This window comes from Piliocolobus tephrosceles, chromosome 1 (assembly GCF_002776525.5).
Source record: "Piliocolobus tephrosceles isolate RC106 chromosome 1, ASM277652v3, whole genome shotgun sequence".
NCBI lineage: Eukaryota > Metazoa > Chordata > Mammalia > Primates > Cercopithecidae > Piliocolobus > Piliocolobus tephrosceles.
In genome coordinates this window covers 82,295,163-82,320,986 of record NC_045434.1, presented here as the reverse complement: position 1 = coordinate 82,320,986, position 25,824 = coordinate 82,295,163, and the positions used below count along the sequence as shown (strand labels likewise).

General features: G+C 41.9%; 1 protein-coding gene across 1 annotated transcript in view; it reads right to left on the bottom strand.

Annotated features, from left to right (window-relative positions):
- Nucleotides 1-935: 935 nt before the first annotated feature.
- DNAH14 (dynein axonemal heavy chain 14) overlaps nucleotides 936-25,824 on the bottom strand; it is a 628,991-nt gene continuing 604,102 nt past the window's right edge. The window contains exons 67-75 of the mRNA XM_031935270.1: nucleotides 24,640-24,837; nucleotides 22,089-22,288; nucleotides 19,673-19,836; nucleotides 18,412-18,608; nucleotides 11,466-11,578; nucleotides 10,051-10,190; nucleotides 7,451-7,611; nucleotides 1,556-1,702; nucleotides 936-1,161 (exon numbers count right to left, since the gene is read on the bottom strand). Coding sequence (XP_031791130.1) covers nucleotides 946-1,161; nucleotides 1,556-1,702; nucleotides 7,451-7,611; nucleotides 10,051-10,190; nucleotides 11,466-11,578; nucleotides 18,412-18,608; nucleotides 19,673-19,836; nucleotides 22,089-22,288; nucleotides 24,640-24,837 — 1,536 coding nt within the window. The 3' untranslated portion in view covers nucleotides 936-945. The remainder of the gene's footprint in view (nucleotides 1,162-1,555; nucleotides 1,703-7,450; nucleotides 7,612-10,050; nucleotides 10,191-11,465; nucleotides 11,579-18,411; nucleotides 18,609-19,672; nucleotides 19,837-22,088; nucleotides 22,289-24,639; nucleotides 24,838-25,824) is intronic.

The window sequence follows — 25,824 nt, the reverse complement described above, 5'->3', positions numbered from 1 at the left end:
AAACATTTTTTGTAAAGAGGGTCTCATTATATTGTCAAGGCTGGTCTTGAATTCCTGGCCTTAAGTGATCATCTTGCCTTGGCCTCCCAAAGTGCTGGGATTACAGACACGAGCCACTGTACCCAGCCAGACTGCAATTTTTTTTTCCTTTTTTTTTTTTTTTGAGACAAGAGTCTTGCTCTGTCACCTAGGCTGGAGTGCACAGTCTCAGCTCACAGCAACGTCTGCCTTCCAGGCTCAAGTGATTCTCATGCCTCAGCCTCCTGAGCTGGGATTACAGACCTCCGCCACCACGTCTGGCCAATTTGTGTATCTTTAGTAGAGATGGGTTTTGTCGTGTTGTTCTAGGCTGGTTTTGAAGTCCTGACCTCAGGTGATCCACCCGCCTTGGCCTCCCAAAGTGCTGGGATTACAGGCGTGAGTCACCATGCCTGGCCCAGACTGCATTTCTTTAAAGAAGAAGGCCCTTCTCTTTAGTTTCAGAAGTCTGCAGCTAGGTCAGCAGTGGAATATTCTGTGTTTACTTAGAGAAGCCAGGGAAAGCATTCCAAAGATCTATTCTACATGTGTATATTTATTTTATTGTATATAATTTTATAAATCATTTCTACCAAAAGTTCATAAAGGCATGCCCTGATATCCTGTCAGGTGCTGTGCTTTTTAGTGTTAGGAGAGTCAAATTTGCTGTATTCTGGGTTGTGCTGACCTGTACTAGAGCCCAACCACAGGGACATTGCACGGTCAGGTCTTACCTACTTAGGATAAAACGCAGCTGCAAGATTCCCCTCTGGGTTGAAGTTTTCATGTACAAATGAAATAAAGACTGCACCTGTTCAGTCTGGCTAAACACACAAATACTTTATAAAGAGTGTTGACTACACATGAATGTCTTGAAACATGTAAGTCTGGTTAGAGTCAAAAATTAAAATGGTTTGGTATGGACATTTATTTTTCATTCTTCTCACAAAGCAATGCAACCCGCATTGTGATCCAGTGACTAGGAGGTTTCTTCGTTGATAAATACACTGATGTTAAAAAGTTTGTTGGTAAACCAGTAGTTGCTAAAATTCTTGACCTCTCAGGTGTCTGGTAAACTGGGCATTCAAAAGTATAACATTCTGAATCTGTCTGGTTGGAAGCGTTTGGTGTTTCAGTAGAAATCTAAAAAAAAAAAAAAAAAAAAATTCCAGTAGTCAAATTGTGTAGGTCAAGTGAATCAGTAGCTCACATTTTTGTATGCTATAGGCTTGGGGGATTTGTTATGAATTAGATACATTTAAGGTTAAATGGTTAATGTAACAGCCTGTGGAAATTATACCTGGAGAATTTAAAGAGTATTATGACTTTATAGTACATATTATTGAGAACATGGGATGTAAGTATAGCATCTACTTTAGATTTTAGTAACATTTTGGGAGATTTAAAATCTTTGTTGTCTGAGTATATTATCACATCTCCCTTGTGAAATAGTAGGGAATGGGAATAAGAGTAGTTTATATATTACTGAAGGAATGCTCAGAGGTTTAGGATTTCAGGATAATAGCAGGGTGGTTACCTTTGTTGGCAAAAAGTGTATGTCGGGAAAATCACAGCACATCTCTAGAGGCAGCGAGTCTTCCAGTATTTTTTGTTCGCGATTCCATCTTGCCCCCTCGATGAATAAACCAAAAATGTAAACTCCAGTGTGAGAGGAACCCGAGCCCTAAGATGGAAGAGAGGTGGTGTCAGGGGTCCCCAGAAGAAGCAGCGACCAACCGGAGGCTCCGTCCAGAACTGAGCCGACGCATCCAGAGGGGCTCGTCCTGCCTAAGTCATGTTGCCCCAAGTTGTAAGGTGAATACTTCATTTTTTTCCCCCTATTCTGAGTGCTTTAAAAACGTTATAGGCTTAGGTGTATCTATATAATCATCCTGAACTGAAATATATGTATTTTTTCCATGATGCCCTTCCTTAGCATGAAGACAAATACCTTCAAACACAATAAAGATGCAAATTTCTACAACTGTAATCGTGTAGCCTAGCTTTTTAGGAGAGAGCAAGAACAGTTACAAAAGGTGACAGGGTACACTGTGTTCAAACGTCACTTACCTTTACCATAGTGGCCACAACTACTATTTTAGGCTCTAGAAATGTAAAAATGGCAGAAGAGGGTTTTTTTTTTTTTTTGATACGGAGTCTCGCTCTGTTGCCCAGGTGGGAGTGCAATGGTGCAATCTTGGCTCACTGCAACCTCCGCCTCCCTGGTTTTGGTGGTTCTCCTCAGCCTCCCGAGTAGCTGGGATTACAGGAGCACACCACCAAACCCACCTAATTTTTTGTATTTTTAGTAGAGACGGGTTTCACCATGTTGGCCAGGCTGGTCTCGAACTCCTGACCTCAAGTGATCCGTCCCCCTTGGCCTCCCAAAGTGCTGGGATTAGAGGTGTGAGCCACCACGCCTGGCCAGGTTCCATATGTTTTTGAATGATACAGGTTAAATAGATGATTACATTTTAATGATAAAGGATTAAGTAAAATGAGTTTCTGATAAGGTCTGCGAAGTAGAAAATACAGTTGCCTGAAGCTCCAATTCCAGGTGACTCCAGGTGTGCCTAAGGTGGGCCTGTGAAGCCACATGCTCTCCTACAGGTGTGCTGGAGGGATGCCCAGCCTGGAGGAGCTGGCGGCCAAGTACCTGGCCACCCTGGAGGGCTCTGCCATCTCCTCTGATGGGGCAGGTCTCTGAAGAGAAGCGGTGGGTACCGCTGTCCTGAGCCCCTTGATGCAGCCTGGGCCAGCTCGTTGACACGGGTGGCAGTGTGGAAGAGCCTGTGCTGTGCCTGGTGACGCCTTCTGTGTTGTCCACTCTGGAATGTGACTACCTGGAGGTGCAAGCTGAACTCATATTAAGCACTTCCTATTTTGGCTTATTCTATAAAAGAATTTTGGCCGGGCGCGGTGGCTCACGCCTGTAATCCCAGCACTTCAGGAGGCTGAGGTGGGCAGATCACGAGGTCAGGAGATCGCGACCATCCTTGCTAACATGGTGAAACACTGTCTCTACTAAAAATACAAAAAATTAGCCAGGCATGGTGGTGGGCACCTGTAGTCCCACCTACTCAGGAGGCTGAAGCAGGAGAATGGCGTGAACCTGGGAGGTGGAGGTTGCAGTGAGCTGAGATCACGCCACTGCACTACAGCCTGGGCGACAGAGCGAGATTCCGTCTCAAAAAAAAAAAAAAAAAAAAAAAAAAAAGAATTTTACTGGGAATTGCTTTGTATAATGATTTTTACTTCTCTTCCCCTTAACTTATATAAATGCAGATTTTCCTGTGCTGCATTTGTTCTAGTGTTGTCCTTTCCTAACAATCTTGGAAGAAGTTAATGTAACGCATTTGACAATGTCACTTCCATTTATACTTGTGTAACTTGGTCATAGCTTACATGGGTTTTTCCTCTGAAAAAAACCTAACTGTAGGTAATTTGTAAACAGCCCCTTTTGGAGTGATTTAACTCTTCAAAGAGCCACTCAGAATAAATGGAAGTAATCTTACTTCAACTCAGTGGAAGCTGGTTCTTTGTATAAAGCAGAGATAACTGAGAACATCTGATTAGATGGATAGAGGCAAAAAGTAAAGTTAGGCAGGCAGTCCATACTCCTACACTCCCCCTGTGAGTCATAAGAAAAGGCCCTGGTGCACATCTGCCTCTCGTAGGCTTTTCATGTCTAATGTGTTATGTAGGAAGAGGTTAGGCTATGGGTGTAGAGTCAGCTAGACTTGGGTTCAAAGCTTACGATCTGCCTCTTGGAACCTTAGTTTCCTGACCTACAGAATGAGGATAATTTGTGAGGATTAAATAATGCAGGTAAAGAGCTTAGCACATAGTACTCAGTCATTGTGGGCTAGTAAGCATCAGTGCCATCATTATCAGGCAGATTGGGATCTTCTGGAGGGCAGGAGCCTTCTTTTGTTCATCTCAGTATTTCCAACAGTCAGAGCAGTTTTGGACCCATACTTTCAAGTGAGTGAATTAATAAACAGTTGGGTAAACCTCAAGTCGGAAACACATCTGAGCCTGAACTTTCTTCCACGTCAGTACTCTTGCCAAGCGGTCACCTGATTTCTCCTAAAGCTCCAGTGACAGGCCACTCCCTGTCTATAAAAGGACACTCCACCATCATCATCAATTTAGATCAACTGCATGTGTCTTCCCCTTGAGGCTCCCCCGGTTGGAGTTCTAGCAGAATTAGAGTCTAGTTCTTCATGTATCACCCTTTTCAATATTTCTTTTTCTCCTCAGTCTTTTGCCTTGTAGGACAAACCCAGTTCCATCCTTCTTCTGACATGTTTCTAACATTCACTAATTCTGGGTAGTCTCGGAATCATCTTCAGTGCAGTCTGATGAGTGCTGAGGAGAGGAAGACCAGGACTGGACCAAGAGGCCAAACAGCATGAGTGTCCACCACCTCCTCCCACCCCAAATCCCAGAATGCAACTATAAAAGCACTGGAAAACAAGAAGTATCCCCAGTGGACCAGAAACTATGAGATTCCCTAAAGACAGAAGGCAGACAGGATTAGAATAAGGAAACCACCATTAATAATATGCACAATAAAAACTAAAAACATCACCCTCTTCAAGCCCCCCCACCCCAATCCTATAGAATAATATCACATAAAATATTGATACAAAAATCTTGAAAAAATATTATAATTAAGATGATTCAACCTTAGGATCTTTTAATAAATCATATTGATAAAAGTGATAAATTATGTGATAATCTCCATAAACCCTGAAAAGCTCTCTCATCACATTTAGCTTCCATTCTTCATTAAAAGAATTCCTGATATAGGAATCATACCTTATAACAAAGTACCCTCCAGATGGTTCTGTGTAATCCACTATGTTAATGAGATAAAGGATAAAAATGATCTGATTATTTCAATAGAAACAGGCCCAGGCATATAGAATTATTTGATCTATGACAAAGTTGAAGTAGGGAAAGGGACATTTCAATGAAAAAGAAATGGTGCTGAGTCAGTTGGGTACCCATATGGAACCAAAAGAACCTTGATCTCACTTTACACCATACACAACTCAATTCTACTTTTTTTTTTTTTTTTTTGAGACAGAATCTCATTTTGTCGCCCAGGCTGGAGTACAGTGGCACAATCTTGGCTTACTGCAACATGCACCTCCCAAGTTCAAGTGATACTCCTGCCTCAGCCTCCCAAGTAGCTGGGATTACACGTGTACACCACCAAACCCGGCTAATGTTTTGTATCTTTAGTAGAGATGAGGTTTCACCATGTTGGCCAGGCTGGTCTCGAACTCCTGACCTCAGGTGATCTGCCCGCCTCGACCTCCCAAAGTGCTGGATTACAGGTGTGAGCCACCGTGCCTGGCCTTCAATTATATATAGATCATAGAAAATGAAAGGTAAAGCAATATAGTTTCTAGAAGGTAACAGGAGAATATTTTCATGAATTTAGTTTAGGGTAGGCAAAGATTTCTTAAACAGAACATAAAAAAGCATTAACCCTAAATAAAAGATGGAGACACTGGACTTCATTACAACAGAAAAGTTTTTGTTCATCAAAAGACACTATTAAGAAAGTGATTTGGACAGTCACATAGTGGGAGAAGATGCTTTCAACACATTCAACACATGTATCTGATAGCATATGTTCAGAATATACAAGAATTCCTATAAATCAATAAGACAAAAACAGTTCACAGTCTTGAACAGAAACTTCACAAAAGAGGAGATCCAAATATCAATAGTCATTTTAAAAGGTGCCCAACTTCATTAATCATCAAGGAAATGCAAATTAAAATCGTAAAGATACATCACTGCAGCCGGGCGCGGTGACTCACGCCTGTAATCCCAGCACTTTGGGAGGCTGAGGCGGGCAGATCATGAGGTCAGGAGATCGAGACTATCCTGGTTAACAGGTTGAAATCCCGTCTCCACTAAAAATACAAAAAAATTAGCTGGGTTTGGTGGTGGGCACCTGTAGTACCAGCTACTCAGGAGGCTGAGGCAGGAGAATGGCATGAACCCGGGAGGCGGAGCTTGCCAGCCTGGGCAATAGAGCGAGACTCCATCTCAAAAAAGAAAAAGATATATCACCGCACGTCCACTAAAAATACCAAGTAAACGTTGGCAGGGCTGTGGAGCAATCCTCTACATTACTGGTGGGCCTGTGGATTGGTACAACCACATTGAAAAACCATTTGGCAGTATCTACACCAAAGCTAAACATATGGCTATGTATGACCCTCAATTTATTTAATCATGAGCTCTATAACAACATTTGTGTCAATGACAGACCACATATACCAAGCGAGTCCTGTAAGATTATGATGGAGCTGAAAAATTCCTATTGCCTAGTGATGATGTAGAGCAATGCATCTGTGAATTTCCATGTGTAGAAGTGTTTGAGTACACAAATTACTTACCATTGTGTCACACTGCCTGCAGTGTTCAATACAGTAACATGCTGTACAGACCTGTAGCCTGGCAGCAACAGGCTATCCCATCTAGCCTAGGTAAGTAGTAGGCTATGCCATGTAGGTTTGTGGAAATACACTCTTAACAATGCATTTCTCAGAACATATCCCCATCGTTAAGTGGTATGTGATTGTATTTATTTATTTATTTATTTTTCAATTCTTTTGGTTATAGCCAACCTACTTGGTGTAAAATGGTATTTCATTATTATTTTGATTTGCATTTCTCTCACTAAAAATATTGAGCATCCTTTCACATTCTTTTTTTTTTTTTTTAATCTTTAAACCAACCTCTCCCAACCCCGTCCCCCCTTCCTCTCCAGCATTAGTCCTGGAGCAGAAATATAGATTTCCAGAACAAACTGGAATTTAGAAAATGACAACTGTGGCCCTTCAAATCAGTGGGGACAGTGGCGTGAGTGGCAGGGCTGGGGTGTGTGGTGCATCTGGTTCACTGGTGCTGTGTACTCTGCTCCAGCCCAAGCCGCCTCCATGGGTCCCACTTGCTGCACTGCTGAGGGCCGGGTAGGTGCAGGTTTCCACTTGGCACCTGGCTGAGCTCTGGAATAAGCCAGTTGGTGGGGGCAGGCATTTCAGCCAAGAGCAGCTAGGACAGGTTTGCCCCCTGATTTAAAATATCACCTTTTAATCCTGACCTCAGCAGCATTCTGTCTTCATTTATAACAGGGGATACTTAGAAAGTCTGTTGATTATATTGAATTAAATCTTTTATTCATGATTTATAATCTTTTTTCCCCCCCTCCTCAAGGAAGAGAGTGGGAGACAAGAAGTCTGAGGGCATTTGGACTTGAAGCAGGGCTGTACCTTTTCCATCTGCCTCTCTTGTGCCTGGAACATGGTAAGTGCTGCTGAATAAAGGTTTGTAGAGGGCATAATTGATTGAATAAATGAATGAATGAATGATTACCCTTTCTAATCTTTGAATAGTCCAGTACCTTAAATGCTCTCCTGACTATGTTGAGTTTCTTTGGCATAAATACGGAGAACTTCTCATCCTTGTCAGTGGTGTCGGAAATCACATGGTGGGTGAAGGTGAGGGCATCCACAGAGATTCCTCGGGACCTCCCATAGTCTTGAAGCACAGCAGCAAGAAAGGCTTTGGAGAAGAACACACACCATCAAGTTCCTTGTGAATCTCAGGGCCTCCTGCTGGGGTTAGCAACTATGATGTCTCATGGTGAAGGAAGGGAAGAGTGGAGGAAAAAGAGAGAACAAAAGAGATGGGCTGGGCGGGAGCAGAGGGCCAGTTCACCCACCCTCTTAGGCCTTGGTGACTTTGGTCTGGCCAGCTGCAGGAGCCTCCTGGTGAACGGGGGCTGTTTTTCAAGGCCAGCACCCTTTCTGTATTCATTGTGGGGGATAGACAGGCTGTAAATTCTGAGACCCTCTCCATTTCTGAGCCAGTCTTGGCTGATGATCATACCTCCTCCTCTCAGCAACAAAGATGGGAACCGGGGCAACTACAAGACCAAGTGTGTCAGAGTCTTCCTTAAGAAATGACATACGGACACTGGGAAAAGGGAGGTTCTGTTGCCTCTAGGGTTGCTGAGGTGCTTGTGGCCATGATTCCCCCTGGGTGCATGGAGAAAGGCTACCTGCAGTAGGAAAACAATGAGAACATCTTGAACTCACCATGCCTGTCACTACAATCGCCATCAGCCTGCTCCTCTCCCTGTGCTCTGTATTTCAGTGAAGGACGCCAGCAGCCACCCAGCTTTCCAAGCCAGAGACTTAGGAGTCATGCTTGACCTCCTTCTCCCCCCTACCCCTGTCCTTCCAAACAGAGTCCAGTTGGTTCTGCTTCCTAAATGCCCCCTACTCCTCGCTTCTGCTCCCTACCACTACCCTACTCTGATCACCACCAGCTCTTGCCTGGAGAATAAAGCAGACTCCTTTTTTTATTTATTTTTTTGACGAGACAGGGTCTTGCACTGTTGCCCAGGCTGGAGTACAGTGGCGCGATCATGGCTCACTGCAGCCTCGACCTCCTGGGCTCAAGCAATCCTCCTGTCTCAGCCTCCTGAGTAGCTGGGATTACAGGTGTGCACCACCACGCCTGGCTAATTTGCAGACCCCTTAAATGACCAGGACCCAGTCTTGTTCTTCTCCAATGTACCCCTGCCCTTCTTCCTTCCTGTAGCTGCTGGATCATAACCTCTCTGGCCTGAAACACTTCAGGCCATCCTGTGGATGGAGTCAGCTCTCTCAGTGTGTCTTACACAGCCCCGGGGGCCAGCCGTGCCCAACTTTGCAGCTGCACCATTCTCCCTTTTGTGGTCTTTTATTTTGGCCATAATGAACATTTGGTTTCTCCTAGTGCGAATGGTGTTTTCTCTAGTAAGAATGCTGTCCCTGCTTAGTCCAGTCATTGAAACACTCAACTTTTTAAGTCAGGCTGAGTTCAAATCTTGACTCAGTCACCTGTTAGTTTCCCCCCGTCCCCTCCAGAATCATTCCACTCAGTAGTGGAGTGACCTTGGATGAGACTCTCAACTTTTTGCTAGTGATACGACGGGGCAAATTTCTTAACTTCTCTGTGCTAAGGTTTTCTCTCTGAAAACAGGGATAGTTACAGTAACAACCTCATAAGATTGCCATGGGAATTAAATGTCTTATCCCTTTTATACAAAATCCTCAGAACAGTGCATGGCACCCAGTAAATACCATGTAAGCTCCACAAATTATTCTCTTCTTCCTCTGTTCGCACCTGGATAATATTTAGTTGGTAGCAAGCTTCAAGAGTCATTCTAGATGTTATTTCCTTAGTAGGCTTCCCTGGTTCTTAGTGAAGGTTCCCCTGTTTTATGCTCCACAAGTACTGATCCATTCATATATTCTATTCAGACCGCCATTCATTCATTCTTCAAATATTTATTGAGAGCTTTGTGTGTGTGTGTGCTGGGGCCTGTATCAGGTGCTAGGGACACCACAGAAGTGAAAACAGACCTGGTTCTTGCCTTCATGGAGCTCACAGCCCAGTGTCGCCCCTTTACAACTCTCTTTCCATCCCCCAACCACACATCGTTGGAATGCACTCCGGTTCATGTCTGCCTTCCCTGCTGACATCCCTGCCTTCCCTGCTGATGTGTGTGCTGAGCAGGTAGGGCCTAGGTCCCAGCAAACATTCAGTCATCAAATCTTGTTACAGAAATAAATGAATGAATGGCTGAAGCTCAGAGTCAATCTTGTGAAGCTGCCCATCTCCACCCCTTTGTCATGGCCTTTGGAGGGGCTGGGTGCTAGTGTTGACCTTTGACATCACAGAAGCAATGGCCAAGAGATGAGACAGTGACCTGTCAAGGCGCAGGTGAAATCTGATGGGGTGGGTGGATTTGGCATGTGAGGAGGTTGGGGTGAGGGAAGGAAGTGAGTGGGGAGGGAGAAGAGACTGGTTAGTCCACAGTAGAGACCCAGACGCCTGTGGAGGCGCAGGTGTTGTCATCCTAAAGGGGAGGAGGAAAGGGTGAGTGACAGAGGGGCTGAGTGCAGACTTGCCTGGGCCAGGTCTGGAGCTGATCTTGGTTCTAATGCTCACCTTGTGGAAAGAAGAAAGCTGGCAGCCAGTATCTTGAAGGAAACCCCTCAAGGAAATTGTTCTCTGACTCCTCAGGGTGTTTGCATTTTTGGCTAGATGATGGAATAGACTGCTTCCAAATTGTGACAAATCTCATATACCTAGTGGAAGGCAGACCACAGGTTGGGGGGTTAAGGTCATAATAATTGCACAGCTTTGGGTGATGTGGGCCATTTCCTCCAGTCCCTCCCCTCCCAGGGCCCTTCTTTTACTTTTCATTTCAACTCCCCCATGCAGGACTTTTATCAGGTCCTTGAATGGAAGCCAGCTATGGTTTTAAGCTCATAAGGGAAAAGGGGGACCACAAAGGCCGCAAGGCCACAGATTTGGGTAACAAGAGATGTCATTATTATAGTGGGAATCCTGCCTGTGCCTTGCGGAATCTCATTTGTTGTTTTTGAGGCACAGACTTCTCCCAAAGGATATAAAGAAATGTGGGTCAGATGTCTGCAGTGCTGCTGCTACACTTATAGTTAAACGGTATAGGAGGCAGCCTGGCGCAGACGTTGGAACCAGTTCTGGGTTTGAATCTCAATACTTGCATGTTCTAGTTGTGAAACCTTGGGCATTTCATGTCCTTGGACTCAGTTTCCTCATCTCTAAAATGGGGATGATGATAATGATAGCACCTACTTCACATCACAGGGCTGCTGCGAGAACTGAGTGGGCCGCTGTGAGTAAAGCTCCTAGAGAAATGCTCCATATCCTGTGAGGCACTTACTAGATGTCGCTACTCTAATGCTTCTCCAGCTATTTTTATTGTAACTAAAAACACATTTAAAAATTACATGTGGCCGGGCGTGGTGGCTCATGCCCGTAATCGCTGCACTTTGGGAGGCCAAGGCAGATGGAGGTCAGGAGTTCAAAACCAGCCTGGCCAACATGGTGAAACCCCGTCACTACTAAAAATACAAAAAATGAGCTGGGCATGGTGGCAGGTGCCTGTAATCCCAGCCACTAGGGAGGCTGAGGTAGAAGAATCGTTTGAACCCAGGAGGCGGAGGTTGCAGTGAGCCAAGATTGTGCCACTGCACTCCAGCCTGGGTGATAGAGCGAGACTCTTGTCTCAAAAAAAAAAAAAAAAAAAATTACATGCAACTAATTATTTCCTTTCACATTTCACCTTGTGCATTTCTTAGGAAAGAGAAATGTACTATGTTGTAGTCATAACTCTGTCTCTTGGAGTGGAGGAAGTTTACTCAAGACTCAACATTATTAGGTCCCCACTTTCTCAGCTCAAACAGAAGAATCCTGCCCTTGCTTAATTCACATGTAACTGTGACAACCCAAGGAGACCAGGCATGGGAAATGATGTCATAAACCTTTGGGCTTTAGGCAAAAATGAGGAAGAAATGTAAAGCAGCTTTCATCCATACCGACGCTGTATTGCAGTATAAGCCACTTTGGCCCAAGTATTGAAGAAATTCAGTCGCTGGATGAGATCATCAATCCAGGAACTCAGTGGCTTACATGATCTGTAGGCGTGTTTCTGTTGGGATGTAAAGACAGTCACATCATTTTGTTTCCTTGTCTTTGGGGTCATTAGGAACATTTCTGCAAACCTTGGTAATAGACTCAAGTGCCAGGCAGAAATAACTTGGCAGGAGAATGTCATTTTCCAACTGAAAGCACATAATGAAAAATCTAAACCTTATTACCAGGGCAAAACAACATTATCTTAACCGTGTTTTGGATAAAACGCTTGGAAGCTTCCATCCTGGCTGAAGGCTTTTATCACTCTTCTCAAATCTTTTCATTTTCTCACCTTCTTTCCTCCTCTCTGGGGAGATTACCTTCACATGCTATTAGGTATGAGCAATTTCAGCTTCCTGGCCTTCCCCTACACAAAGTTCTATAAATCCCACCCACTGTCTACTCCCTTACCTACCTTTGCCTTCCAGTTCTGAGCCTAGCTGCCTCTGCCCTTACCCTTGTGGATTCAGCTTTCCATTCTCTAGCGCTGTTTATTAATGCTCCCTTCCATCTTAACTACACAAACCACCCAACACTCAATCCTACCTGTTTGTTGCAAGTGGGGAGGAGGAGACCTTTGCAGCCCTCTAGCCTATTTCTCCTTTTGTTTACTGTCCCCTCTTCTGGAGTCTTCATTAGAAATCACAAGCAACCTTCTATTTTCCATATTCAAGCCTCACTCCCCGCACTGTATCCTCTGCAGCTTTTGACGGACCTCATTGCTTCCTCCTGCTCTCTCCCCTAGGCTTCTGTGACTAGACTCCATCCTGGCTTTCTCTTGAATTCTCCAACTACTTCTTTTTAGGTCTCATTCATTGGCACCTCTTCTTCCCTCCCTCCAGGCTGGTGTTGCCTGGAATCCTTTCAGCCCTCTTCTTTTGCTACTTTATATTCCCTCTCCCAGATTGAATCCATGGCTCTGTCTAGGTTGGCGACACCAAGCGCTTGCTTTGCAGCCCATGCTCTTGTCCCATTGCTTTTCTTATTTATTTATTTATTTATTTATTATTATACTTTAAGTTCTAGGGTACATGTGCACAACGTGCAGGTTTGTTACATATGTATACATGTGCCATGTTGGTGTGCTACACCCGTTAACTCGTCATTTACATTAGTTATGTTTCCTAATGCTATCCCTCCTCCCTCCCCCCACCCCACGACAGGCCACAGTGTGTGATGTTCCCCATCCTGTGTCCAAGTGTTCTCATTGCTCAATTCCTGCCTATGAGTGAGAACATGCGGTGTTTGGTTTTCTGTCCTTGCAATAGTTTGCTCAGAATGATGGTTTCCAGCTTCATCCATGTCTCTACAAAGGACATGAACTCATCCTTTTTTTATGGCTGCATAGTATTCCATGGTGAATACGTGCCACATTTTCTAATTCAGTCTATCACTGATGGACATTTGGGTTGGTTCCAAGACTTTGCTATTGTGAATAGTGCCACAATAAACATATGTGTGCATGTGTCTTTGTATTACAGCAGCATGCTTTATAATCCTTTGGGTATATGCCCAGTAATGGGATGGCTGGGTCATATGGTATTTCTAGTTCTAGATCCTTGAGGAATCGCCACACTGTCGTCCACAATGGTTGAACTAGTTTACAGTCCCACCAACAGTGTAAAAGTGTTCCTATTTCTCCACATCCTCTCCAGCACCTGCTGTTTCCTGACTTTTTAATGATTGCCATTCTAACTGGTGTGAGATGGTATCTCATTGTGGTTTTGATTTGCATTTCTCTGATGGCCAGTGATGATGAGCATTTTTTCATGTGTCTGTTGGCTGCATAAATGTCTTCTTTTGAGAAGCGTCTGTTCATATCCTTTGTCCACTGTTTGATGGGGTTGTTTGTTTTTTTCTTGTAAATTTGTTTGAGTTCTTTGTAGATTCTGGATATTAGCCCTTTGTCAGATGGGTAGATTGCAAAAATTTTCTCCCATTCTGTAGGTTGCCTGTTCATTCTGATGGTAGTTTCTTTTGCTGTGCAGAAGCTCTTTAGTTTAATTAGATCCCATTTGTCAATTTTGGGTTTTGTTGCCATTGCGTTTGGTGTTTTAGTCATGAAGTCCTTGCCCATGCCTATGTTCTGAATGGTATTGCCTAGGTTTTCTTCTAGGGTTTTTACGGTTTTAGGTCTAACATTTAAGTCTTTAATCCATCTTGAATTAATTTTTATTAATGTGTAAGGTGTAAGGAAGGGATCCAGTTTCAGCTTTCTATATATGGCTAGCCAGTTTTCCCAGCACCATTTATTAAATACGGAATCCTTTCCCCATTTCTTGTTTTTGTCAGGTTTGTCAAAGATCAGATGGTTGTGGATGTGTGGTATTACTTCTGGGGTCTCTATTCTGTTCCATTGGTCTATATCTCTGTTTTGGTTCCCGTACCATGCTGTTTTGGTTACTGTAGCCTTGTAGTATACTTTGAAGTTAGGTAGCATGATGCTTCCAGCTTTGTTCTTTTGGCTTAGGATTCTCTTGGCAATGCAGGTTCTTTTTTGGTTCCATATGAACTTTGAAGTAGTTTTTTCCAATTCTGTGAAGAAAGTCACTGGTAGCTTGCTGGGGATGGCATTGAATCTATAAATTACCTTGGGCAGTATGGCCATTTTCACAATATTGATTCTTTCTATCGATGAGCATGGAATGTTTTTCCATTTGTGTCCTCTTTTCATTGAGCAGTGGTTTGTAGTTCTCCTTGAAGAGGTCCTTCACATCCCTTGTAAGTTGGATTCCTAGGTATTTTATTCTCTTTGAAGCAATTGTGAATGGGAGTTCACTCATGATTTGGCTCTCTGTTTGTCTGTTGCTGGTGTATAAGAATGCTTGCGATTTTTGCACATTGATTTTGTATCCTGAGACTTTGCTGAAGTTGCTTACGAGCTTAAGAAAATTTTGGGCTGAGATGATGGGGTTTTCTAAATATACAATTGTGTCATCTGCAAACAGGGACAATTTGACTTGCTCTTTTCCTAACTGAATACCCTTTATTTCTTTCTCTTGCTTGATTGCCCTGGCCAGAACTTCCAAGACTATGTTGAATAGGAGTGGTGAGAGAGGGCATCCCTGTCTTGTGCCAGTTTTCAAAGCGAATGCTTCCAGTTTTTTGCCCATTCAGTATGATATTTGCTGTGGGTTTGTCATAAATAGGTCTTATGATTTTGAGATACATTCCATCAATACTGAATTTATTGAAAGTTTTTAGCATGAAGGGCTGTTGAATTTTGTTGAAGGACTTTTCTGCATCTATTGAGATAATCATGTGGTTTTTGTCTTTGGTTCTGTTTACATGATGGATTACATTTATTGATTTGTGTATGTTGAACCAGTCTTGCATCCCAGGGATGAAGCCAACTTGATCATGGTAGGTAAGCTTTTTGATGTGCTACTGGATTTGGTTTGCCAGTATTTTACTGAGGATTTTTGCATCGATGTTCATCAGGGATATTGGTCTAAAATTCTCTTTTTTCGTTGTGTCTCTGCCAGGCTTCAGTACTAGGATGATTTTGGCCTCATAAAATGAATTAGGGAGCATTCCCTCTTTTTCTATTGATGGGAATAGTTTCAGAAGGAATGGTATCAGCTCCTCTTTGTACCTCTGGTAGGATTCGGCTGTGAATCTGTCTGGTCCTGGACTTTTTTTGGTTGGAAGGCTATTAATTATTGACTCAATTTCAGAACCAGTTATTGGTCTATTTAGGGATTCAACTTCTTCTTGGTTTAGTCTTGGGAGGGTATATGTGTCCAGGAATGTATCCACTTCTTCTAGATTTTCTAGTTTATTTGCATAGAGGTGTTTATAGTATTCTCTGATGGTAGTTTGTATTTCTGTGGGATCAGTGGTGATGTCCCGTTTATTATTTTTTATTGCGTGTATTTGATTCTTCTCTCTTTTCTTCTTTATTAGTCTTGCTAGTAGGCTATCGATTTTGTTGATCTTTTCAAAAAACCAGCTCCTGGATTCATTGATTTTTTGAAGGGTTTTTTTGTGTCTCTATCTCCTTCAGTTCTGCTCTGATCTTAGTTCCCACACAATAGTAATGGGAGACTTTAACAATCCACTGTCAACATTAGACAGATCAACGAGACAGAAAGTTAACAAGGATACCCAGGAGTTGACCTCAGCGCTGCACCAAGCGGACCTAATAGACATCTACAGAACTCTCCACCCCAAATCAACAGAATATACATTCTTCTTGGCACCACATCACACTTATTCCAAAATTGACCACATAGTTGGAAGTAAAGCACTCCTCAGCAAATGTAAAAGAATAGAAATTATAACAAACTGTCGCTCAGACCACAATGCAATCAAACTAGAACTCAGGATTAAGAAACTCACTCAAAACAGCTCAACTACATGGAAACTGAACAGCCTGCTCCTGAATGACTACTGGGTACATAACGAAATGAAGGCAGAAATAAAGATGTTCTTCGAAACCAACGAGAACAAAGACACAACATACCAGAATCTCTGGGACACATTTAAAGCAGTGTGTAGAGGGAAATTTATAGCACCAAATGTCCACAAGAGAAAGCAGGAAAGATCTAAAATTGGCACCCTAACATCACAATTAAAAGAACTAGAGAAGCAAGAGCAAACACATTCAAAAGCTAGCAGAAGGCAAGAAATAACTAAGATCAGTCCCGTTGCTTTTCAATAGCTCCACTTGAGAGCCCCTCTAGCTCCTCACACTTTCCATGTCCAAAATAGGATTTATTCATCTTTTCCTCACACAGCACATCTTTCTGCTCACCCTGTCTCTGAATGCACTAGTTCCTACCCATTTGCCCAAGCTGGACATTTCTACCTGACTCATCTTACCTCTTGTCACTCTGTCAAGTGAGCAGTGGTCTCAGCCACATGTGACTGTACTTAGAGTGTACAAACTCAGCCGTGTTCTTTCAGCCTTACTTTGCACTTGTAGAGTCCTAGCTGTTTCACCACGGGGCTTGCTAAGAAGGTAATAAGGCCTCTCTGCTTTTTAGTTTCCATATCTGTAAAATAAGGTCATTGGAGTGGGGATTCCCTAAGAGCCTTTTAAGCTCTGAAGTCCTATGATTTTGGATGTGTCTCTACATCTCAATTTTTCATCACAGCTTATATTCAGTTTTAAGGAATTATAATTGTTATTGTTTCCTCTTGTCTGTCTTCATGTTTTCTCATAGGTTTTTAAATAACTTCATTGAGATGTAACTCATATGCCATACAACTTACTTATTTAAAGGGTACAACAGTGTACAAGTTAATGGTTTTTCGTATAGTCACTGAGTTGTGCAACTACCACTGTAGTCAATTGTAGAACGTTTTCATGACTCCAAAAGAAAACCTTCTCAGCATCCATTCTCCAATTCTCTGTCACCCGCAAACTGAGGCAACCAATAATCTACTTTCTGTCACTATGGATTTGTCTATTCTGGACATTTCCTGTAAATGAAATCATATAACATATGGTCTTTTGTGATGGTCTTCTTACACTTAGCACAGAAGAACTACTGTTTTCAAGGTTTATCCATATGGTAGCCTGTGTCAGTACTTCATTCGTTTTGCTGGCTGAATAATATTTCATTACAGTGACATATCATATTTTATCCATTCATCAGACAATGGACATTTGAATTGTTTTCACCTTTTGGGTATTATAAATAATGCTGCCATGAACATTCATGTGCAAGTTTTTGTGTGGGCTTAATTTATTTATTTATTTATTTTTTGAGATGGAGTCTCCCTCTGTTGTCCAGGCTGGAGTGCAATGGCATGATCTTGGTTCACTCCAACCTCTGCCTTCTGGGTTCAAGCAATTCTCCTCCCTTAGCCTCACAAGTAGCTGAGATTACAGGCACCCACCACCATGCCTGGCCATTTATTATTATTATTATTATTTTTAGTAGAGATGGGTTTCACCATGTTGGCCAGGCTGGTCTCGAACTCCTGACCTCAGGTGATCCACCACCTTGGCCTTCCAGAGTGCTGGGATTACAAGCATGAGGTCCCATGCCCGACCTGGATTTATATTTTAATTTCTCTTGAGTATATTCCTAGGAGTGAAATTGCTGGGCTAAATGGTAAATCTGTTTAACTTTTTGAGGAACTACTGGACTATTTCCAAAGTAGATGCACCATTTTTCATTCCCATGAGTGATGCATGAGGGTTCCAATTTCTCCCAATGCTTGTTTTTGTGTATTTTTAATTATCTCCATCTTAGTAAGTGTGAAGTCGTATCTCATTGCGGCTTTGATTTGCATTTCCCCAAAAGCAAATGATGTTGAACATCTTTTCACATGTCTACATAGGTTTTTAATCTGGTATAGGATTCAGGGTTCTGGAAAAGGCCATTGCTAATCCTGAGGGGAGAAGTTCATTTCTGGAGAAATAGTGTTTGTGTCCAACATGAAGCTTGTTAATTTCCTACTCTGTGCAGCCAGATCTTCTATGGCTTATAATTTCTGGTCTAATAAATTTTGTGTTTTTACAATTTGGTCTTCTGTTTAAGACCACGACCCAGTAATTTCTTCATCATTTTGTTCAGCTTTGTTTCTATTTTAAAAGCAATGAAACCTAACACTTATAGTAATACCAAGAGTACATCTACTTCGACATGAACTGCCATGATACATAGTTCACACACACAGAGAATGAGAACTACATGACGGTGCCGCCTGTGGCTAACGATGACTGTTAAGAGGCATTCCAACTTCAGAGATGTGAAAATATGAAAAAGTATGTCAGCATCTTTTAAGAGTTACATATTTCATCACACAGATGCACCATTTAACTTCACCATTCCCTTGAGCTTGGAAATTTATTTCAAGCAAGCAAGAAAATAGGAAATAATAATAATTGCTTACCTGCCACAATTTAGGCACTCTCATACTAAGAAAAGAGTTAAGTATTTCCTCCAATTCTTGGGTGAGGATGATCTCTCCTTTTATAGCAAGTTGGAGATCTTTTAAGGATTTATGTATGACAAATAATAACTTATCAAATCGTTTAATTTCTTGCTTCAAAAAGGTTAGTAAGACACAATGGATAAGGCGGTCGTGATCTGGATTTTTAAAAAGAGATAAAATTTTGATATTTTATAGATTAAAAAGAGGCTTTACATGGAGAGACTTAGGCTTTGAAAGTTAAGGGAATTTCATGTATCTTGACCAGGGGTTGATAAACGTTTTCTGTAGAAGGTCAGATAGCAAACATTTTAGGGTATGGGGACCACATCACCTCTGAAAGCTACTCGACTCTCCCCTTGCGGTGTGAGTGAGGCCACACTATATACTGGTATAGACACACTATCTACTACGTGTGGATGCATAGACAATATGTCACGAGTAAGTGTGGCTGTGTTCCAATACGTTTTATTTATGGGCACTCAAATTTGAATTTCACATAACATTTATGTGTCACAAACTATATTTCTTCTTTTGATTTTTTTCAACCATTAAAAAAAATACAAAAGCCATTTTAGTTCACAAAAACAAATGCTGGGCTGGACTTGGCCTGTGAGTCCTAATTTGCCGACCTTTGATTGAGACTCAACAATAATACTGTTTTGATAGACTATTGCTCAATATTTGGTTCCCAAATAAACTTCTGCAAAGGGATAAAATATCGGTATTAAAATTTAACTGGGAAAATTATCATAGTCCAGCAATTTAGCCCCTTAGAGCTGGGTTTGGAGCCATCTCTGGGCAACGAGGCTTCCTCTGTCTTCCTGGGCCTGCCCTGATTCCCCCTAGCTTCTGAGTCAAGTGGTCTTTCAGCAGAAGGTCCATCTAAACCTCTGCTGTTCCAGAAGGCAGATAGGCAGAGAGACCAGGCACCTAAGAGCTCTTGAGAATCTCCCAAGCAGAGTTGCTGCTTTCTGGTTTGCTACACTTATTATTTCTTCACTTTTGATTTCAGTGCCACACGCTACCCACCCCCAAACTAAAGCATGATTTTCTTCTGTGCTCTCTGTTTTTCAACTTGGAGAGAGGAGGCAGAGACTGAATTTTCCATCTTATCTCAGTCTTTTCATTTCTATGGAATTTTTGTCCTATCTTTACCTTACTCCTGATGCCAGAGTAAGTTTACCTTACTCCTGATGCCTTACTCTTGTCTCATGCTCACCTTTGAGATTTTTAGAAAGAGACTCCCAAATGGAGCTTGACATCATGCTCTTCAATGTGCTTGGAGTTCCAACAGCACTTTCTTCTTTCTCCACTGTCAGTGGCAGCCGCTTTAGCAAGTCGGATAGAATTTCCATCACCAGTTCATCCTTACTCTGCTCAGGTCTGCAAAAGAAACCAAGAAAAGAATGAGACACAGAACAGGAAGGGGGAGATGGGGAGAGATTTGTTAAAGGATTCAAGATTACTGGTAGACAGGAGGGATAAGTTTAGTGTTCTAAACCACTGTAGGATGACTATAGTTAACAAAAATAGATTATACATCTTCAACTAGCTAGAAGAGAGGATACTGAAAGTTCCCAACACAAAGGATAAATGTTTGAGATGATGGACATGTGAATCGCCCTGATCTGATCACTATACATTGTATGTATTGAAACATCACTATGTACCCCAGAAATATGTACAATTATTATGTCAATTAAAAAAATAAAAAATTGGCCGGGCGCAGTGGCTCATGCCTGTAATACCTGCATTTTGGGAGGCCGAGGCAGGCAGATCACTTGAGGTCAGGAGTTTGAGACCAGCCTGGCCAACATGGTAAAACCCTGTCTGTACTAAAAATACAAAAATTAGCCAGGCATGGTGGCCACCTGTAGTCCGAGCTACTCGGGATGCTGAGGCGTAAGAATCACTTGAACCCAGGAGGCGGAGGTTGCAATGAGCCGAGGTCGTGCCACTGCACTCCAGCCTGCGTGACAGAGCAAGACTCTATCTCAAAAAAAAAAAAAAAAAAAAAAAAAAAGAAAAGGAAAATAAAAGAAATCAAGAGAATAACAAGCTACAGATCTATCTAATGTTAGAGGGCCCTCTGCTTAAATTCCATCTGAAGATAAACGTATCTTCACAGAACCGCGAAGCTATACTATGGTATAGTTACAGAGACCATGAATTTTACAGACGTGAAACTGTCCAATGTATTTTAGACATTTGCAAGGAAATATGTATTATAAAAGCTTTTTTAGGATTTCTTTGTAAAATAATCATCTGAATGCATCTGCAAGACAATGAAAAAGAGGAGGCAACTAAACAGAGCATGCTGAAGCAGCTGCATGGAGGATTCCACTGCTTGCCCCATTCCTGTGTTGACATGAAGGGCTTCTTAATCACACAGTCCATGGGTGGTGACAGGGGGAGTGTGTGTCCAGGCCTAGGTGAGGCTGCAATACTACACAAAACCACTAAACACTAGAGCTGGAAGAGCTCTTTGGAATCCTTTTAAAGATGATGAAACCAGGGCCCAGGGAAGTGGGAGGACCTCCTTAGTTAGTGGATGAGTAGGAAATGGGGCACATCTCTTTTGAGTTCCCTCTCTCTGTTGCTCTGTTTACTAGCAGGGACTGATTTTTCTTTTTTTTTTTCTTTTCTTTTGAGACAGAGTTTTGCTCTGTCGCCCCAGCTGGAGTGCAGTGGTGCAATCTCGGCTCACAGCAAACTCCGCCTCCCGGGTTCAAGCAATTCTGTGCCTCAGCCCCCGAGTAGCTGGGATTACAGGCGCCCACCACCACCCTGGCTAATTTTTTGTATTTTTAGTAGAGACGGGGTTTCACCATCTTGGCCAGGCTTATCTTGAACTCCTGACCTCATGATCCACCTGTCTTGGCCTCGCAAAATGCTGGCATTACAGGTGTGAGCTACCGTGCCCGGCCAGGACTAATTTTTTTAACAAACACTCCAGGTTTCACAGTCAAATGAATGTCATCCTTCAAGATAAGCAATAACCTTAAAGCTGCCACGAAGTATGTAGTCCAACAGTGCTGCTTCGGTACCAGTTTACAGAACACCTGAGGTCACATGGCTCCTTACTTTGTCATCACACTGTTTTGACTTTAAAGTTGATTTTCTCCATAGGATTCAATCCAGGTGGCTTCAAATAATTCAAAAGGTCAAAAGGTGTCAAAAATCAAACTTACCTTCAGAGGGCAAAGATTTGCTACCACTAAGGAAATTACATTGAATATGATAGATTTTTGAATTAAGTCCCACAGACAAGTCTCTAATAAGCAAAGGCAGCAAGATTGGGATAATTATAGCCTCTCAAAGTGACCAAGGGACATTAATAAACATACCTAGTATGTTTATTAAAAGCATTTTCTTATAATATGTTGGCATCTTAAATATTTGTAATGTTTAAGAGAATTGGGCCTCGTAATACCTTGTGTTAGATTAGGGTCAGTCTTGCGACCCCAATTAAAAGAGATAATTGAGAAACTGATTTATGATTTTAGGTTGAAATCTCATTAGATAGATGAGCAATCTTTCCACCTCAGCCTCCCAAGGTGCTGGGATTACAGGCGTGGGCTGCCAGACCCAGCCTGATAATTTTTGACCAACAGTTTTTCTTAGCGAGTTCTTACCTGATCATGAGGTTGGCAGTGGTAGTTTTTGGTTGCATGGCAATCAGATTTTCAATAAACTCTTCGCCTTGGGTCTCCCAGCAGCTCCTGATGGCCTCTGGGTGTATTCCTAAGACCTCGGGAGGGTCATCATCAGGTAAGGACTGGATAATGTGTATGTAGTCCTTTATGCTTGCAGATCCTGGAACTGGTTGACATATCTGAAAATTTAACCATTTTGTTAGCTTTTTTCTTCAATCCTGCTACTTCTGAACACTTTGTTAGTTTTTGCCAGAACAAGATATCTACTTTCAGTAATGCTTGAAGACAATATTTTCCCATGAAATTTTATCCCGAAGGCTTTCTTATTGCATGTTGTATATTCTAGACACTGTAAAAAGCAACATCTGGGACTACTGTATTGTAATGTGCATATGATATGCATGTATAACTTTCTTGTTGGGAAAAGAGAGAAAGAAAAAAAAAAAACACTTTAAAGGTGAGGATGATTCTGACCACCCATAGATAATGAATGCAATTAAGGCTTGAACAAATCATTTTACTTTTGTAAAACCTATAGAAGGAATGTGAGAATGATCTTAAGAATAACTGATCACTGACCAAAAAGAGAAATGCATTGTTCATATGGTCAGGAAAGTGGGTGATGGTGGCTTTCTTGATATCATTAAGGAAAATGTTGAAGAATTAATAAAGGTCAGAGGGAAAAATCAAATAACAGTCACTGATAAAAAAAATTACCTGCAGAAGAAGCAAGATTATGACAAAAAACAGGAAGAGCTGGCAAGCTGAAACTGTCATAAAATTCCCAGTGTTTTAAAGCAACTGAACAGTTGAAATATAAATTTCAGAATACATTTCTGTCATGTAATATAACCCTGCCAGTGCAATTGTACACTGTATGTTACAGTATACCTTATTCTCTTAGTGCATACTTAATGTAATAGTGTGTACGAAACCATGCGCATTGTATTCTTTGGGCAATTTAAAGAACCTTAAACTTTTTTTTTTTTTTTTTTTGAGATGGAGTCTTACTCTATCACCCAGGCTGGAGTGCAGTGGCATGATCTCGGTTCACTTCAACCTCTGCTTCCCAGATTCAAGTGATTCTCATGCCTCAGCCTCCCGAGTAGCTGGGATTACAGGCGTGAGCCACCATGCCTGGCTAATTTTTGTATTTTTAGTATAGATGGGGTCTCACCATGTTGGCCAGGCTGGTTTCGAACTCCTGACTTCAAGTGATCTACTCTCCTCATCCTCCCAAAGTGCTAGGATTATAGGTATGAGCCACCACACTTGGCCAGAGAACCCTAAATTTAACTAATATGTTATTTGAAACAGTTTTTTTTTCTTTTTTTTCAGACAGGATCTTGCTCTGTTGCCCAGGATGGAATGCAGTGGTGTGATCATGGCTCACTGCAATCTCCACCTCCCGGGTTCAGGTGATTCTCAGGCCTCAGACTCTTGAGTAGCTGGGACTACAGGTGCACACCATCACACCTGGCTAATTTTTGTATTTTTAGTAGAGATGAGGGTTTCACCATGTTGGCCAGGCTGCTCTCGAACTCTTGGCTTCAAGTGGTCCACCTGCCTCAGCTTCCCAAAGTGCAGGGATTACAGGCATGAGCCACCACACCCGGCCTTAAGACGGTTGTTTGTTTGTTTGTTTGTTTAGATGGAAATCTTAAAAAAAAAAAGCTCTCATAGATTTTTCTTCCTTAGCAAATAGTGCATAAAGGACATTATTTAATGCCTTCTTGTTGACTCAGGGTTATCAATGTAGATCATTGCTATCCATTCTATAGATGCCTTACAAATGAATTTCCCTAAAATATTTTTACTATTTTCTTTATCTATCCATATCCTCAAGACCCCAGACAGACAACCTGGATATGACCTCTCTTTCTCTTGATATACCAGCTCACAATGATCACCCACAGCTGTCATCTTCCTTTTCATCTTCCATTCACCTCTCTTATCCAAATTCCCACCCATCAAAGTTTATGTCAAGTCCAACCCTCCACAGTCTAAGGTCAGAGGTCTGTAGGATTCTTTCCTCTGCTAGCAGCCACTTGACAGGCACACACAGTTGCTGGTGTCTAATATGGAGTTTTCTGCTTCACAAATGTGAAGGTTTGGATAGAGGATAGAAACTGAGGGGGAGAAGAGGGGATAAAGAACAAGAGATGTGGGATTTCTGTAAACTGACAACAGCATCTATTCCCTATGGTTATTTTGAGCATTAAATGAGAAACATATATCAAGTGACTGGCATGGAATCATTGATTTATAAATGTTAGCTCCCTTGTGCTTTGTATCTTACACTTTGGGTTCTTAGAGGACATGAATTATTTTTAAATCATTCTTTTTGTTTACTGCCCTGCACAATGTTATATTTAATAGAGTCATGGGTAAATTACTTTTATAATACTGAAAGCTAATAAAAACCTTTAAAAATGAACATCAAAATTCATTTAAATATGTATTTTAAATAATGCAACAATGTTTACTTTAAAAGTATTGAGAAATGCAAGAAGATTAATTCTTTTCCTACCCCATCACTGGAGAAACTGAAGTCATCTTTCAGCACTTCAGGATTACAAAATTTGTAGAGCAGGGTCTTCAAGCATCGCTTGTCCCAATTATCAATTACCCGGCCACCGTAAATCACTTCTCCAATCAGGTAGCGCAGTGCTTGCCATGAAATACTGGGCTGTCCTCTCAGGGAATTTTCCAATACCTTAATGGCAACCTTTAGAAAACCCATGAGTCTTTATTATTTCGATATGTGTTTCCAGCTTACTCACTCTGACTTTTTAACATAAAATCAACTCTCAAACAGCTACATATATTCTCTTTTTAAAAAATTTATAGAAATAGTCTAGGCACAGTGGCTCAAGACTGTAATCCCAGCACTTTGGGAGGCCAAGGCAGGCACATCATTTGAGGTCAGGAGCTTGAGACCAGCCTGACCAACATGGTGAAACCCCATCTCTACTAAAAATACAAAAATTAGCTGGGCGTGGTGGCGGGTGCCTGTAATCCTAGCTACTTGGGAGGCTGAGGCAGGAGAATAACTTGAACCCAGGACATAGTGGGTCACAGTCAGCTGAGATCATGCTACTGCACTCCAGCCTGGGTGACAGAGCGAGACTCCGTCTCAAAAGAAGAAGAAGAAGAAGAAAAATATATATATATATAACAAATATATATATATTATTAAATATATATATATTTTATTAAATATATTTCATTTGTCTTACTAGAATATTTATATTTACTAGAATAGTGTGTGTGTGTGTGTATATATATGTGTATATATATATATATATAGTAAGACACAAACATTGGGACTTAAAAAAAAGTGAGACCTTTTTTTTAAGACAGGGTCTCACTTTGTTGCCGAGGTTGGAGTGCAGTGGTGTGATCTTGGCTCACTGCATCCTTGACCTCTCCAGCTAAAGCGAACCTCCCACCTCAGCTTTTTTCCTCAGCCTCCCTGCCTGGCTAATTTTTGTATTTTTTTGTAGAGACGGGCTTTCGCCATGTTGCCCAGGCTGGTCTTGAACTCCTGAGCTCAAGCGATCCCTCTGCCTTGGCCTCCCAAAGTGCTGAGATTACAGGCCTGAGGCACTTGCCTGCCCTGGGACATTCACTTTTATCCACTAGTTCTTTTTTGTTATTGCTGAATAGGCATTGAGCTATTTAATTGCTGTTATTTGTTTGAATAGGCAAAGTA